Raw genomic sequence first — 15,758 nt, 5'->3', positions numbered from 1 at the left:
CTCCAGAGCTGTACTCACTATTCTTCACAGTCCCTCCTTATTTTCTTGCTTTGTAGTTTTGCATTCTGAGTAGTGTAGTCAAACATTACGAGTAACGGGTCACAAATAATTGTCATGTTTTACTCTTCATTCATTTCTTTGGGCAGTGTTTGCTTATCAATGTGTCTCCAGCTGTTGCAAAACTACAACTCCCAGCATGCCCGGACAGCCAACGGCTGTCCGGGCATGCTGGGAGTTGTAGTTTTGCAACAGGCACATCCACAGTGATATACACCGTCATACCTGGGTAAACAATGATGGAGACCTGACGCTCCCCATTGATCATGTATTGATTGTCCTGAGGATATGAGAAGAAAAGGACTTTCGGACTAAACATTAACTCATTCCTGACCCATGCCATGCAGTTACGTCATGGAAAAGGTGCGTATCTGATGCCAGTCATTTAACTATAGAGATTCCACAATCAATAGTGATCATCTATATAGTAATAAACAACGTCATTGGTGGTTCAGGGGGTCCGATCGACACCCCGTCATAAAATTCGATAGGCCTCCGCTCCCACCATGACCAAATAGCTAATACAGGCTGCAATACATAAGGCAGGTTGTACTAGCAGAGCACCGATCTGACAATTCAGCGCAACAGCGCAACAGCATTGCAATGAACTGTATAAGCAATCAAATGATCTGTATAAGCAATCAAAGTCCCCTAAAAACATACCTCCATATTAAATCTCAAATGCCACTCCTTTTCCCAATTTTCAAAGTAGAAAAAAATATTTTTTGTACATATTTGATGTCGCCGCATGCACAATTGTCTTGACTTTTAAACTATAAAGTTACAGATCACAGCACAAAAAACAAGACAGCTGCGTAGGAAAGAAGATTGAAAAAGTTGTAGGGGTCAAAATATGGCAATGCACTGTTTTTTTTTTTTGTTTTTTTTTTGTTCCTTTTTTAAAATGTATTTTTATGTTTTTTTTTATTGCAGTAAACCAAAACAAAAAGTATATAAATGTGGCATAGTTGGAATTGTAGTGACCCATAGAATAAAGATACTGGGGGAGATTTATCAAAACCTGTGCAGAGGAAAACGTGCCCAGTTGCCCATAGCAACCAATCAGATTGCATCTTTCATTTTTCACAGGCCTTCATGAAAATGAAAGAAGCAAGCTGATTGGTTGCTATGGGCAACTGGGCACGTTTTCCTCTGGACAAGTTTTGATAAATTTTCCCCACTGTGTCAGTTCTATCATACGGTGAACTATGATTTCTTCACATAAGGGCGAGTTCACATCAGCGTTGAGCTCCGTTAAGAGGATGAAAAGTGATCATAGAGTTTCATCCACAAAAAACAAGCCCTTAAACAGCTTTGTTAAGAAAAAAAAAAAATAATATATATATATATATATATATATATATATATATATATATATAACACTAGGGCTTATTTTCAGGGTAGGGCTTATTTACAGTACGGTATGCACATTGAACAACATGGCGGTTCCATGGTATCTACACACACACACACACCATTATCAACATGTGATGGGCGCAGCTCTGCCCCCCAACGTCCCTCCCCCCCAACATCCCTCCCCCCCCCCCCTGTTGGTTTATCAGTCCAGCGCTTCACCCGCGAGCGCAGCTTCTCTCCCCCCCCCCCCCCCCCGCCAAATAATTATCAGCCGCTGCTCTGTATCTATTCCTGTGCAAATATTAAAAAAATTTTAGAAAACAAACTTTAACTTACCTTCGTTCTCCGCCGTTCCCCCATTGCTAAGGAACCGGCCTCACTGTCCTCCGCTGTTCTTGCTGCTTCCTGGTGTTGGGACATCACAGAGCCTTCAGCCTATCACCGGCCGCAGCGATGTCCCGCCTCTGCCGATGATAGGCTGAGCCGACTGTCATCTAAGAAGCCGGCCGACTCCTTACATGACAATTGCAGCCCACCCCGATAATCCAGCTAGGGCTTATTCTCGGGGAAACACGATATATATATATATATATATATATATATATATATATATACAAGTGGTCCCTCAACATACGATGGTAATTCGTTCCAAACGACCCATCGTTTGTCGAATCCATCGTATGTTGAGGGATCCGTGCAATGTAAAGTATAGGAAGCTGTACTTACCTGTCCCCGTCGCTCCGGACCAGGTCCTCACCGCTCCCGCTGCTGTTCCAGGGGCTCCCGATGCTGTCCCGCTGCTCCGGTGTCTTCTTCGCGATCCTCTGGCTTCTTCCGCATCTTCTGCAGGGTCCGGGCCTCGCTTTCTGGTGACGTTATTACGCTGCTGCGGCGTGCGTAGTGACGTAATAACGACACCGGAAAGCGAGGCCCGGACCCTGGAGAAGATGCCCAAGACACCGGAGGATCGCGAAGTGGACCCGGAGCAGCGGGAATAGGTAAGCGAACCTGCCCGGGGTGCTTAAACTGCTATCCGACAGCAGCTTAAGCATTTTGCGCTGCCGGATAGCACTTAATGCGATGGCCCGACATATAAAAGCATCGTATGTCGATGCTGATATCGACATGCGAAGGCCTCTGAGAGACCATCGTATGTCGATTTTATCATATGTCGGGGCCATCGCAGGTCGGGGGTTACTGTATATATGGGTCAAAACATGGCAATGCACTGTTTGTTTGTTATTGTTTTCTATTTATTTTAATGTCTTTTATTTATTTATTTTTCTAGTAGTAAAACAAAACAAAAAGTATACAAATCTGGTATCGATGGAATCGAAGTGAACCCTAGAATAAAGATACTGTGACAGTTTTATTATCATACATTGAACTCAAATGAAAATTAATTATTGCCCCACATCAGCGAATTAATTATTCACATCAGCGCTGAGCTCCATTGTGAGAATAAAACGTGATCAAATGAGTTACATCCACACAAAAAATCAAATAATAAAAACTACAGATCACAGTGCAAAAAACAAACCCTCAAAAAGCTTCGTAGAAAAAAAAAAGTTGTAGGGTCAAAACATGGCAATGCACTGTTTGTTTTTTGTTATTGTTTTTTTATTTATTTTTATGTCTTTTATTTATTTATTTATTTAAAATAGTAAAACAAAACAAAAACTATGCCAAGTGGATATAGTTGGAATTGTAGTGACCCCTAGAATAAAGTTAGCATGCCAGTTTTATCATACAGTGAACTATGGAAAAAAAATTATTGATAGCTCCACATAAGGCTAAGTTCCAATAAAAAGCGATCAAAAAGATACATCAACACAAAAATGGTACCAATAAAAGCTACAGATCACGGCGCAAAAAACAAGCCCTGGGACAGCTTTGTACGGAAATAAAAGATAAAAAGTTCTAGGGGTCACAACATGGCAGTTCACTGTTTTGTATTTATTCATTTTTGTATATATATATATTTTTTTATGTCTTTTATTTGTTTATTTTTATAATAAACAAAACATATACAAAGTTGGTATCGTTGGAGCGTGCCAGTTTATCATACGGCAAAACAAAAAAACAACTGAACGGACATTGGACGGGACGGAACACAGCGCTGCTGGGAACTTCACCTAATTGCGCCTATTTGGGACCTATTGTTTTTCGACTATTAGGATCTCAGGGTTGTTTTTTTTGTTTTTTATAAACTATTTTGCGTGTGTACTGTAAACATCTAAAGGGTATAAGGCCATGTTCACATGGTGTTAAATGTGCTGAAAAACAGCTGGCGGACATTCCGCACATTTGCGCGATCCATTAGGCACTAGGACCGCTCAGAAATGCGGCGTCTCATAGACGGCAATGCATTTCCGAGGGAAGTCCGCAGGAAGAATAGACATGTCTATTCATTCCGCTGATTCCGAAATCAGTATTTTCACAGAAATTTCACTGTGTGTACAGTGCAGCAGAATCCTATTGAATTCAATGGGACTCTGCTGCAGCAGAATGTCTGTGTGGAATGTTTAGGAGAAAATTCCACCGTGTGAACATACCATAAAACTGAGATGCAGGACTATGGATATATGTGCAATAATACAACTATATCTATCTAGGCCATACCTGTAATGCCAAAAGGGTTGCCACCTGCTGGTATTTTACCGGCCATGCAATGGCCGGTATTTATCCAACCAATCCTCCAACTCCCGGAACGTTGCACCATAACCTATACCAGTGTTTCCCAACCATAGTGCCTCCAGCTGTTTCAAAACTACAACTCTCAGCATGCCTGGACAGCCAACGGCTGTCCGGGCATGCTGGAAGTTGTAGTTTTGCAACAGCTGGAGGCACCGCTGGTTGGGAAACACTGTCCTATACCATATATATTACTATATAGTCCAACATGCTGGGAGTTGTAGTTTTCGTTTGGGGCAGCTTTCGAGCCCCAGGCTGTATCAGGGCATGCTGGGAGTTGTAGTTAGTAACTAACTGCAACTCCCAAATGTAATAAAAAAAAAAAAAGCGATCAAAAAGTAAAAAAAAAAAAAAATGGTCCTGTTAAACACTACAGATCGGGGTACAGGTACAAAAATTAGCCCGATACAGGCCGTATAAGGAGAAATAAAAGAGTTGTAGGGGTCAGAATAGGACAAAATGTCCCCCAATTATGTGATGTCACGCATATATAATTAATTATGCAAATTATCATGGCCGGTATTTTTTTGTTGTTGCAAGAAAGGTGGCAACGCTACTCGCCAATAGTTGAAATAATTGCTTTCTATATACATCAACAACCATAAATGCATTGTAGGTTACGTGAGGATCGAGGACCGAGTTACCTTAGTTATAGGCATAAAGAATTTTACAACAACAACAGGAACATGTAAAAGGTCTTTGTAGATAGAGGCTGTGGCGAGCGAATAATAACTGTGCTAAAAGGAATATTAAATTTTCTAGCTAAAAACAAATAAAAGTAAAGGTTCCCGATACATTGCTATTTAATTGCTTAAGTGGTTTGAACCGATTCACCGCATACTTGCGCAAGGGCATTTTATTTAGGCTTATATATATAAATGTATACAAAATATATATATATATATATATATATATATATATATATATATATGAAATATAAAAGTTGGCAATAAAAAAGTTTGTAAAGAAATAAGCCCTCTTTGTCAGTTGAAAGTAAAAAAAAACGTTGTTTGTCTTAGAATTCCGCGCGGTGAACTTTAACGCCAGTGTGAATGGGTCTTCCGCGAGACGGTGACGGTACAATGGTGACGGCACAGTTCCGCGCGGTCTTACCGCCGAAGAATTTCTGCAGAGCCTGCCAGACTGAATCTCCGCTCGCTGAATTCAGCGAGCGGAGGTTCAGCGGGTATTACTTGATGTGAACGCACCCTAAGGTGATGTGAACGGAATCTCCGCTCGCAGAATTCTATCCTGATTCCATCGCAGATTCCATCCTGGCGGCCGGCGGCGGAAAACTTCGGCGGTAGGGCCGCGCGGCACTGCGCCATCAACATTGATGGATATGCAGTGCTCGCGGACTTCTGTGCAAAGAAAGAACATGTTCTTTCTTTGCCCGGATCCAATTTCAGCGGCGGAGTTGACCGCCGCTGAAATTCCGCAATGTGAACGGGTCCGCGGAAGACCAATTTACACTAATGGTAGACGTTCACACCGCTGAATTCCGATGTGCAATTCAGCACGCGGAATTCCGCGCTAAATTTGTAGTGTAAACATACCCTTAGAAGGTGATCGGAAAGTCAGAGAAAAATCAAACTTTGGGGGTCTCCAAAATGTCCAACTCCAGCTGTTGCAAAACTACAACTCCCAGCATGCCCGGACAGCCGCTGGCTGTCCGGGCATGCTGGGAGTTGTAGTTTTGCCACAGCTGGAGGTTCACAGTTTGGAGACCACCGTCCTAGTGGCTACAAAGTTTCCCTTCTGGGACTAAGAAGTTTTGATCCTTGAACCGTCTCTTCAGGGTAGTGGGTAAAATTGGTGTCCCCATCTCGCCAGGACCCCGCAGAAGCCACTGGTTGGTCAGTACATACGTCCTTGCATCATCTGTCTCTTCAGGAACAGAAATGGCCTTTGGTGCCTCGTGCTCAAATGAAATGGGTAAACTAGGCAAATCTGTAGAGTTTTTAAGTGCACATTTTGCATAGTACGAACGTGTCGACCTGTCGTTGCGTGCAATGCTCCTCAGCTTATTTTGCTTGTTTTGACTGCGACCAACGAAGGGATGGAATCCGGATCCAAACCTCCACCCTCAAAGTCTAGGATAGGTCATCGACTTATATTCCTGGAAAAACCTGTATGCTGTATCGGAAGTAACACAATGCAGAAAAGTACTCAGCACTCTAAGGATTGCTTACGGTGATGTTTCAGTCTTATATCAAAGGCGTTCCGGATTGCTATGGATGATCTAGTAGAACAAAACAGCAAAAAAAGGCATTTGGTATGACCACTAGATGTAGTGGTAAAGTCAGCCGAACTGTGGGTGCGTCAATGCCCAATGTTAAGCATGAATGGTTGTGTGTTTCTTCTTGGTATTGTTTTCTTCTTGGCACCCACTCCAGACTCATGACTCTCTACGTCTTGTTCTTGTTCAGTCAACAACTTGTTCTACTCAAGGAAATTGAGGAATACCTTGGAATATGACCAATTTTCCATGGAAAGACTTGCGTGCAGCCTGTAAGAGGTCCTGAGAATAAGGAGGTCCGCAAAAACTTTGATGAGAAAAGCTTAGGATTGGGGTAACAACCACTAAACACCAGGGACTAGAACATTAACAACACATGACACTGAGAACTAGGGTGCTAAACCACTGAACCCAACAGACTAGAGCACTAAACTAATGTACACCAGAGACTAGAGCACTAAACCAATGGAAGCTGTAGATTAGGGCACCAAACCAATGAAAGCTATGGATAAGGGCACTAAATCAATGGAAGCTATGGACTAGGGCACTAAACCAATGGACACCAGAGACTAGACCACTAATTCAATGAAAGCATTAGTCTATGGCACTAAACCAATGAAAGCCATGGACTAGGGCACTAAACCAAATGAAGCCATGGACTAGGGCACTAAGCCAATTGAAGCCATGGGCTAGGGCATTAAGACAATTGAAGCCATGGCCTAGGGCACTAAGCCAAATGAAGCCATGGACTAGGGCACTAAGACAAAGCCCTGTACTAGGGCACTAAGCCAATTGAAACCATGGACTAGGGCACTAAGCCAATGGAAGCTATGGACTAGGGCACTAAACCAATGGACACCAGAGACTAGGCCACTGATTCAATGAAAGCATTAGTCTATGGCACTAAACCAATGAAAGCCATGGACTAGGCCACTAAACCAATGGACACCAGAGACTAGGGCACAAAACTAATGGAAGCGATGGACTAGGGCACTAAGCCAAATGAAGCCATGGACTAGGGCACAAGCCAATTGAAGCCATGGACTAGGGCACTAAGCCAATTGAAGCCATGGACTAGGACACTAAGACAATTGAAGCCATGGACTAGGGCACTAAGCCAATTGAAGCCATGGACTAGGGCACTAAGCCAATGGAAGCTATGGACTAGAGCACTAAGCCAATGGAAGCTATTGACTAGAGCACCAATCCAATGGAAGCCATGAACTAGGGCACTAAACCAATGTAAGGCATGGATTAAGGTACTAAGCCACTAGACACCTGGGACTGGGGCACTGAGCAACTGGATACCAGGGGCTGGACACTAAATCAATGGATATTAGGGACAGAAGGACTAAACCACTGAATATTAAGGCCTAGGGGACATTACCAGTGGACATTAGGGCCTAGGGCACAAAACCAGTGGACTCCATGGACTAGGGCACTAAACCAGTGGACTCCATGGACTAGGACACTAAACCAGTGGACTTCATTGACTAGAACACTAAACCAGTGGAATCCATGGATTAGGACCCTAAACCAGTGGAATCCATGGACTAGGGCACTAAACCAGTGAACTCCATGGACTAGGATACTAAACCAGTGGACTTCATTGACTAGGACACTAAACCAGTGGACTCCATGGACTAGGACACTAAACCAGTGGACTCCATGGACTAGAACACTAAACCAGTGGACTCGATGGACTAGAGCACTAAACCATTGGATGTCAGGGACTAGGGCACTAAAGCACTGGAAACCAGGGGCTGGGGCACTAAACCCATTGATAATAGGAAATAGGGCACAAAACCATTGGCCATCAGAAACAGGTGCACACACCACTGAACAGTAAAGTCTAACAAAACACAGGAAGAGATCTGGTACACCCAAGTGCCCCTGAAAAGCATGGCACCCTATCTTGTTCTTGCTCAGGGTCAAGGTCGGACTATCCTCTATTGCCTTCCTCCTGGATGGGTGAAACAACTCACAGACTTAGCGCATTTCTGACCCAGCCTAACAGAGATGAACATCACTCACAAAATTAGGAAACAAAGTTTACAAAGTTCTCTCTTCCCTGTAATGCCTTTAAATGTCAAATGAGTTAAATATCCAAAAATAGTATTGTGGTTTATGTTATCTACCTAATCAGACATACAGAAGATTTCCTCAACTTCTTTGTAATGGCCTTTTCAATGCTTCTCTGATCTCTGAATATTTTCACCTTCTCCTTTTCCCTTTGTCTTCGCAGAGTTGCTGAGATGGGGGAGCTTGAGGAGTTACGTCAAGAAGCAGAAGCTCTGAAGAAGCAGATTGCGGTAAGTCGCCCACCCTACCCCATACCAGATCACACTTGTTTTGCTTCACTATCAGGTTTCTGCCCATAGACCTAGATACCTCTAGATGCTGCAAAACTACAACTTCCAGCATGCCCGGACAGCCCCTGGCTGGCAGTACAATAGTGATATCATTGAATATTAATGAGATGGCTCTGTGGATCTTGTCTCAGTCTACACAGCCAAGCTAAAAAGTAAATTGTTTAAACCCGTCAGCCTACTATGTGTTATATAGTGCCTAGGGTAGTGTTTTCCAACCAGCTGTTGCAAAACTACAACCCCTAGCATGCGGAGAGTTGTAGTTTTGCAACAAATCTAGTAATAAGAAGCTCTGAAGAAGCAGATTGTGGTAAGTCGCCCGCCTTACCCCATACCAGATCGCAGCTTGTTTTGCTTCACTATCAAGTTCCTGCCCGTACACCTTAGATAGCCGCTGGACGGGCGCATGCATTTCTTTTCTATAGAGATGGTGGAATAGGCCACTAGGTCAGGCAAAAGCCTAGCCCCTGTGGGAACAAGCATGCCTGATCCTTCTTACAAATGACTGGTGGGAGAGTCAGGATACCCTGTTAATAGGGGTGCTGGGGTGCCTAAGGGGGCCCCAAAGCCTATCTGCCCCATAAGCAACCAGTATGATATATGGCACATGGGGCCCTGATGCAGATTTTGCATTGGGGTTCATTGGCTGCTTAACCACTTTTACCATCGGAAGTTCCCTTTGCCCCTGTCCCCCTTTTCACCATCCCCTATTTTTTCTGTCATCATTTTCTCCTTTCTTCTTTACCATTCTTATTTTTTTTGTCTAGTTGTCCCTGATCTTCATGAGAACTTTAGTTAGGTCTTTCCAAAAGTCAGAGAGACCTCCCGTTCTTCTTACTATACCGAGTTACAAATTTAACACCTCAGCTTGCATGTTATGTTCTTTCCAAACAACTTCAGGCTGCGGCTTTATTATTGGTATTATTAGAGATGAGCAAACTTTCTGAAATTTATTTTGGGACATATTCGTTAGAATCACCTATTAGTTTCAATTTTGTTCTAGTCACAAGTGCCCACTACAACCCCCCCCCCCCCCCCCCCCCCCACACACACACACACACACACACACTATGGGAACTCCTGGTGGTCTTTTTTTTTTAAGTTAAACAGATTTGTAAATTACTTCTATTTAAAAATCTTAATCCTTCCAGTACTTATCAGCTTCTGTATGTTCTAGAGCATTTATTTTCTGTCTGACCACCTCTGTGCATGTTGGGAACTGTCCACAGCAGGATAGGTTTACTATAGTGACAGTTCCTGACATGGACAGAGGTGTCAGCAGAGAGCACTGCGGTCAGACTGGTAAGAACTACACAACTTCCTACTGCAGCTACCTGTCCCTATACAGCAGCTGATAAGTACTGGAAGGGTTAAGATTTTTAAATAGAAGTCATTTATTAATCTGTTAACATTAAAAAAAAAATGTTTTCCACTGGAGTACCCCTTTAAAACTGTAAAGTGTCTAGGGAAATGTTTCCCAAACGGTTTGCCTCCAGCTGTTGCAAAACTACAACTTCCAGCATGCCGGGAGTTGTAGTTTTGCAACAAATCTAGTAATTATTATTTTGTAAACAATACAACCTGTTTTTCCCAATAACGCCATAAAACTGAGATTCTGCATAATTACTTGGCCTATCCCACCGTAATCTCATCTAATGTAAATGGATGCCTTAAAGTTGTCCATACCCATACAATTGCTGCTGACAGCTATCTTTCCTAAAGCCTAAAAAAAAAAGTCACATTGACTTGTTAGTGACCCTACTCAACAATTCCATGTCCTACCTGGTTCCAACCTTGTAACTTGTCCATAGCTTGAAGATTTTAATGGTCACTCTAATTAAAAAAAACATTTCTGTTCCACTCTTTATGGAAAATAAAAAATCTTTCTAATGTACTTTGTCTAAAAAAAAATGAAGTTTTCTATCTTTTATTTGTGTTTAAAAAAGCTGCCACTAGGTGTCACCCTACTTGTCAAGAGCACATTTCCCCCCATCTCTTGCACAGACTTTGGACTCCTGCTGGCCTGGTCTAGCAGGAGTCCATCTAGTCTGCCCAATTTGTCCATCTAGTCCTCCCAATGTTCTAAATACTATGATCAACTCTAGAAGCTTCCACTAGTTCCACTCCTTGGGTTGCCTGATGGAAAATCTTGGTCTATGGTATCAGATGTGGGACTAAGGGTACACTCAGGCAAGCGGATCCACAGCGTATTTTACGCTGCAGTCCGCAACTGAAGGACCCCTACAGGGTGCATTTAGATGTTCATGCTCGGAGTGGCAATACGCCGCTACGAGGAGACACACTGCTGCGATGTGCGAGTTGCCGTGTATGCACGGTGTACTCGCACACATTGCGGCCATTCCCCCTGCTCCCTGAGCTAGGCTGAGAGCATGCGCGAAGTGCGAGTATACTGCGCATACGCGCGGCGACTAGCACATCGCAGTGTGTCTGCTCGGAGCTCTGAGCAGGCACCTGTAAAGGCAGCATACAGCGGTCCTGTATATCCGCAGCATAATACGCGCTGTGGATCCGCTCGTGTGAACGTACCCTTGTATTACATTGGACTGAAGTAGTTTTCTACACACATCTTCTGCCTCCAGCAATCATGTCTGTAGAACATCTTCCAGTAGATAGGTGTCCCTGCTGTCCTCATAGATCTTTATTGTTTGATTTCAGGAAGCCAGAAAACAATGTGCAGACGCAACCCTGGAACAGGTGAGTTTTTCGACAAATTTTCATTTCTATTTAGTGTTTTCCTAAAACAGACTATTGACCACCTATAATGTCCCCCTTCAGATCACATCTGGGATGGAGGTGGTTGGACGTATACAGTTGCGAACTAGAAGAACATTGCGTGGGCACTTGGCTAAAATCTACGCAATGCATTGGTCAACTGACTCAAGGTACCAACTAAATATAGGAGATTAAAGAACTGTATTATGGTCATGACTAGTAGTCGTTCATATTAGGGGTTGTTGTGTTTAGGAACGTGCACAGACATTTTGGGGGGCAGGGGCCCAACTAAAAAAAATGGGCAGTTAATTTACCTTGATATTACTGCTATCAGAAGTAACGCTGTCCAGGGAAAAAGGTCACCTGAACAGCAGGCATCAAAAGGGCAGGGTCTTAAGCCCCCTTTTCTAGTCTATTAGGGGGGGATTTATCAAAACATGTTCAGAGGAAAAGTTGCTGAGTTGCCCATAGCAACCAATCAGATCGCTTCTTTCATTTTTCAGAGGCCTTTAGGCCTCTGAAAAATGAAAGCAGCGATCTGATTGGTTGCTATGGGCAACTCGGCAACTTTTGGCCTCTGAAAAATGAAAGAAGGGATCTGATTGGTTGCTATGGGCAACTCAGCAACTTTAGGCCTCTGAAAAATGAAAGAAGCCATCTGATTGGTTGCTATGGGCAACTGGTCAACTTTTCCTCTGCCCCATAAAGTGTAATAGAATTGGATTGTCGTCATGTCCGTTGACTTTGCGGAGACTTGTTAAAGCTGCATGCTATTTAAAGGGGTACTCCGCTGCTCAGCGTTTGGAGCAAGCTGTTCCGTACACTGGAGCCGGCACCAGGAGCTGGTGACGTTATAGCCCCGCCCCTCAATGCATGTCTATGGGAGGGGCGGGATGTGGTGTCACGAGGGGGCAGGGCTATGACATCACAAGCTCCCGCCTCCAGCCTTCGGAACAGTTTGTTCCAAAAGCTGAGCAGCAGAGTACCCCTTTAAGACATCTGGGGTGTTTATATCAGGTTTGCCCCACAAATTAGGTGACTAAATGGCTTATTATGTCATCCAGGCTCCTGGTCAGCGCCTCTCAAGATGGAAAACTTATTGTGTGGGACACATATACAACAAATAAGGTGAGTATCGGATAACTTGCCCTCTACAACCCTCAACTAATGGGATTTTACTGTACAGGACAGTCTCATATTGTTTCTTGCATCACCATCCATCCTATACCATATATGGCTTTATGTGACTTGAGTTTCCCAAACCTCTTATTGAATGATGTCTCCACCAACCCCATCATCATGGCGTCTGTATTCTAGGTTCATGCGATCCCCCTGAGATCTTCTTGGGTGATGACCTGCTCCTATGCGCCCTCTGGTAACTTTGTTGCGTGCGGTGGTTTGGACAATATGTGCTCTATCTACAATTTGAAGACACGCGAGGGAAATGTCCGAGTCAGCAGGGAGCTGGCAGCTCACACAGGTCAGTCCCCACCTATTATGGATATGTGGTGACCCCGAGTTGTGTGGTGGCCACGGGGCGTGAAGGGTGTAGGCGAATGGGGCAGATGGTATTAACCCCAGGGGCAAGATGTTATTAACCCCTAATGTTCGTGACACCAGAATAGTTTTTAGGGGATCTGTAACCACCCAAACAATATCTCTGTTATGCCTAGGTTAGGCAGGGCAAGAAGAGTCCATGACCAGGTTATGGTTAACAGAAGCTTTACTGAGGTCAGACAGTTGTCACAGTCTTTACAGCTCGGCCAGAATCCCAGAGAGTCAGCCAATAACACGGAAAGGGACCCGCAGCTTGCTTGGGGTTGCAATACTTTTGGATCAGACTTCTATGCAGCCACTCTGACTATAATTGACTTGACTGGTAACTTGACTCGGTTGTAGGTAGAGATAGTAGACATAGATGGCTGGACTTACTGACATATGCAGGCTGGTGGCCTCCAGGTGTACCGGAGGCTGGATCTGAGGTGTCTGTGCTTTGCTGTCCTCAGCAGAAAGAGCTAAGAGAGATTGCAATGGCTCATCCTTCTATAAAGGGGGCTGAGCAAGAAGCCCATAGGTCAAGCTGCAGGTCACGTGGTCAACTGGTGCTCTCTGGGTAACATAGCAGTTCAGGTGAACATAACATGTGATACCTCCAAAGGTCCTTAACATAACATGTGATACCTCCAAAGGTCCTTTATACTTTATACACATAGAACATAACATTATACTGACTATACACAGTAACACTAGCTTTATTACCGGGGGGGAGACTGCAGGAGAGTCCCTAGGACAATGAGGGACTCAACCTGACAGGGCCTAAGGACTGTACAGGGTTATATCCTGTACTGGGACATTACAGATGTGACACCGAAGACAATGTACAAGTCTGGAGAAAAGTACAGCTAGCGATAGCTTATCTTCAGGTAACACCATCAAGGTTTGATCAATGAGGGTCCCACTCTCATCATCTGCTCATTGGTGAGGGGGCATCAATATTCAAGTCTAGAATTGTATGAAGACATCATCCAATGCTCAGGACCCGTCTATGCGTCATTCACGAGCACACAAGCCAAGCTTTTATCACAGGCTGGGCGCTGCACACCTCTTTGGGCCCTATTACACAGGGAGATTATTGGCCAAACAGGTCACTGCTGCCCTTTGTAATAGGACCAGTGATAAGCCAATGATTGAGCAAACGCAGGTTTATCGGCTGATCGCGTCTTTTGAGCAGGTTTGTTTATCAGCTGCACATGTACCGTATATACTCGAGTATAAGCCGAGTTTTTTAGCACTATTTTTCGTGCTGAAAACGCCCCCCTCGGCTTATACTCAAGTGAACTCTCCACCTGTCAATCCCTTCTCAGTGGTCTTCAACCTGCGGACCTCCAGATGTTTCAAAACTACAACTCCCAGCATGCCATCGACTGTCCGGGCATGCTGGGTGTTGTAGTTTTGAAACCTCTGGAGGTCTGCAGGTTGAAGACCACTTCGGCCTTCGTCCCTGTGCGTCGTCATCAAGGCAACGTCACTAGTCCGGGGCCGGGCCCGAAGCGCGGAGAAGAGGCCTCCCCCCCCCCCCGGTGAAAATGGACAGCCCGCAACGACTAACCATCCCCATCGGACGGTCCCTGCAGCATAGATGGCCCAGACCAGCTCACCCTAACTTCCCGCCGAGGGGAGGTGAGTACAAAACAAAAGGGGGGGGGGGGGCTGGATGATGACGAAGGCCGCAGTGGTCTTCAACCTGCAGACCTCCAGAGGTTTTAAAACTACAGCCAATGGCTGTCTGGGCATGCTGGGAGTTGTATTTTTGCAACATCTGGAGGTCCGCAGGTTGAAGACCACTGATTAAGGGATTGACAGGCGGTGATGATGACAGGGGTCTGGATGATTACATGGGGGATGATGTATTTCCCACCCTAGGCTTATAGTCGAGTCAATAACTTTTCCTGGGGTTTTGGGGTAAAATTAGGGGCCTCGGCTTATATTCGGGTCGGCTTATACTCGAGTATATACGGTAATAGTGGATGTGTGGCCGGCGAATGATGGGGCTCATGAAGAATCCAGGGATTGTTCACATTGCCCTGCTCGCACAATAGTGGAGCTCTGTAATAGGCTCCTCAAACAAGCTCCGTTCTCCTTCACATTTCGTTCTCCGTTCGGAATTCACATTTGGCAGCAGTTAGAGATGAGCGAACTTACAGTAAATTTGATTTGTCACGAACTTCTCGGCTCGGGAGTTGATGACTTATCCTGCATAAATTAGTTCAGCTTTCAGGTGCTCCGGTGGGCTGGAAAAGGTGGATACAGTCCTAGGAGAATCTTTCCAGCCCACCGGAGCACCTGAAAGCTGAACTAATTTATGCAGGATAAGTCATCAACTGCCGAGCCGAGAAGTTCGTGACGAATCGAATTTACTGTAAATTCGCTCATCTCTAGCAGCAGTCTGTCCATCTAATACAAAAAATATCCAATTTCCCATTAGGGCTTACGCCTTCATGGGACTTATTTCCCAAAACTTGGGAACCCTTTATTATTAAAAGATATATCTTTATTAAACGTTTTAACAATTGTGAGAAAAATATAAATTGATGTGCTTTCTCATCATTGTTAAAACTTTTAATAAAGAAATAATAAAGATATATGTTTTAATAATATAGGGTTCCCAAGTTTTGGAAAATCAGTCCCATGAAGGCGTAAGCCCTAATGGGAAATTGGATATTTTTTGTATAAAAACTGGGAAACCCTTTGGATAACTTTGATTTTGTCATCCATCTAACACATCTCTTATAGTGCACCTGTGATATCAC

At 44.2% G+C, this 15,758-nt stretch overlaps 1 protein-coding gene across 6 annotated transcripts in view; it reads left to right on the top strand.

The window, feature by feature from the left end:
* The window catches only part of GNB3 (G protein subunit beta 3), a 61,680-nt gene that overhangs the window by 33,696 nt on the left and 12,226 nt on the right, over positions 1 to 15,758 (top strand). For 5 of the 6 annotated variants that reach the window (XM_056529226.1, XM_056529224.1, XM_056529223.1 and 2 more), the window contains exons 2-6: positions 8,592 to 8,658; positions 11,392 to 11,430; positions 11,512 to 11,618; positions 12,513 to 12,576; positions 12,766 to 12,928. In XM_056529226.1, coding sequence (XP_056385201.1) covers positions 8,602 to 8,658; positions 11,392 to 11,430; positions 11,512 to 11,618; positions 12,513 to 12,576; positions 12,766 to 12,928 — 430 coding nt within the window. In that variant the 5' untranslated portion in view covers positions 8,592 to 8,601. Of the gene's footprint in view, positions 1 to 8,591; positions 8,659 to 11,391; positions 11,431 to 11,511; positions 11,619 to 12,026; positions 12,158 to 12,512; positions 12,577 to 12,765; positions 12,929 to 15,758 lie in introns of those variants that run through there. The other variant, XM_056529228.1, reaches the window with a different exon arrangement.

Source organism: Hyla sarda, chromosome 7, assembly GCF_029499605.1.
Source record: "Hyla sarda isolate aHylSar1 chromosome 7, aHylSar1.hap1, whole genome shotgun sequence".
NCBI classification, from domain to species: Eukaryota; Metazoa; Chordata; class Amphibia; order Anura; family Hylidae; genus Hyla; species Hyla sarda.
Note: the sequence above shows the minus strand (reverse complement) of the source record. Positions and strands in the feature narration are given on the sequence as shown.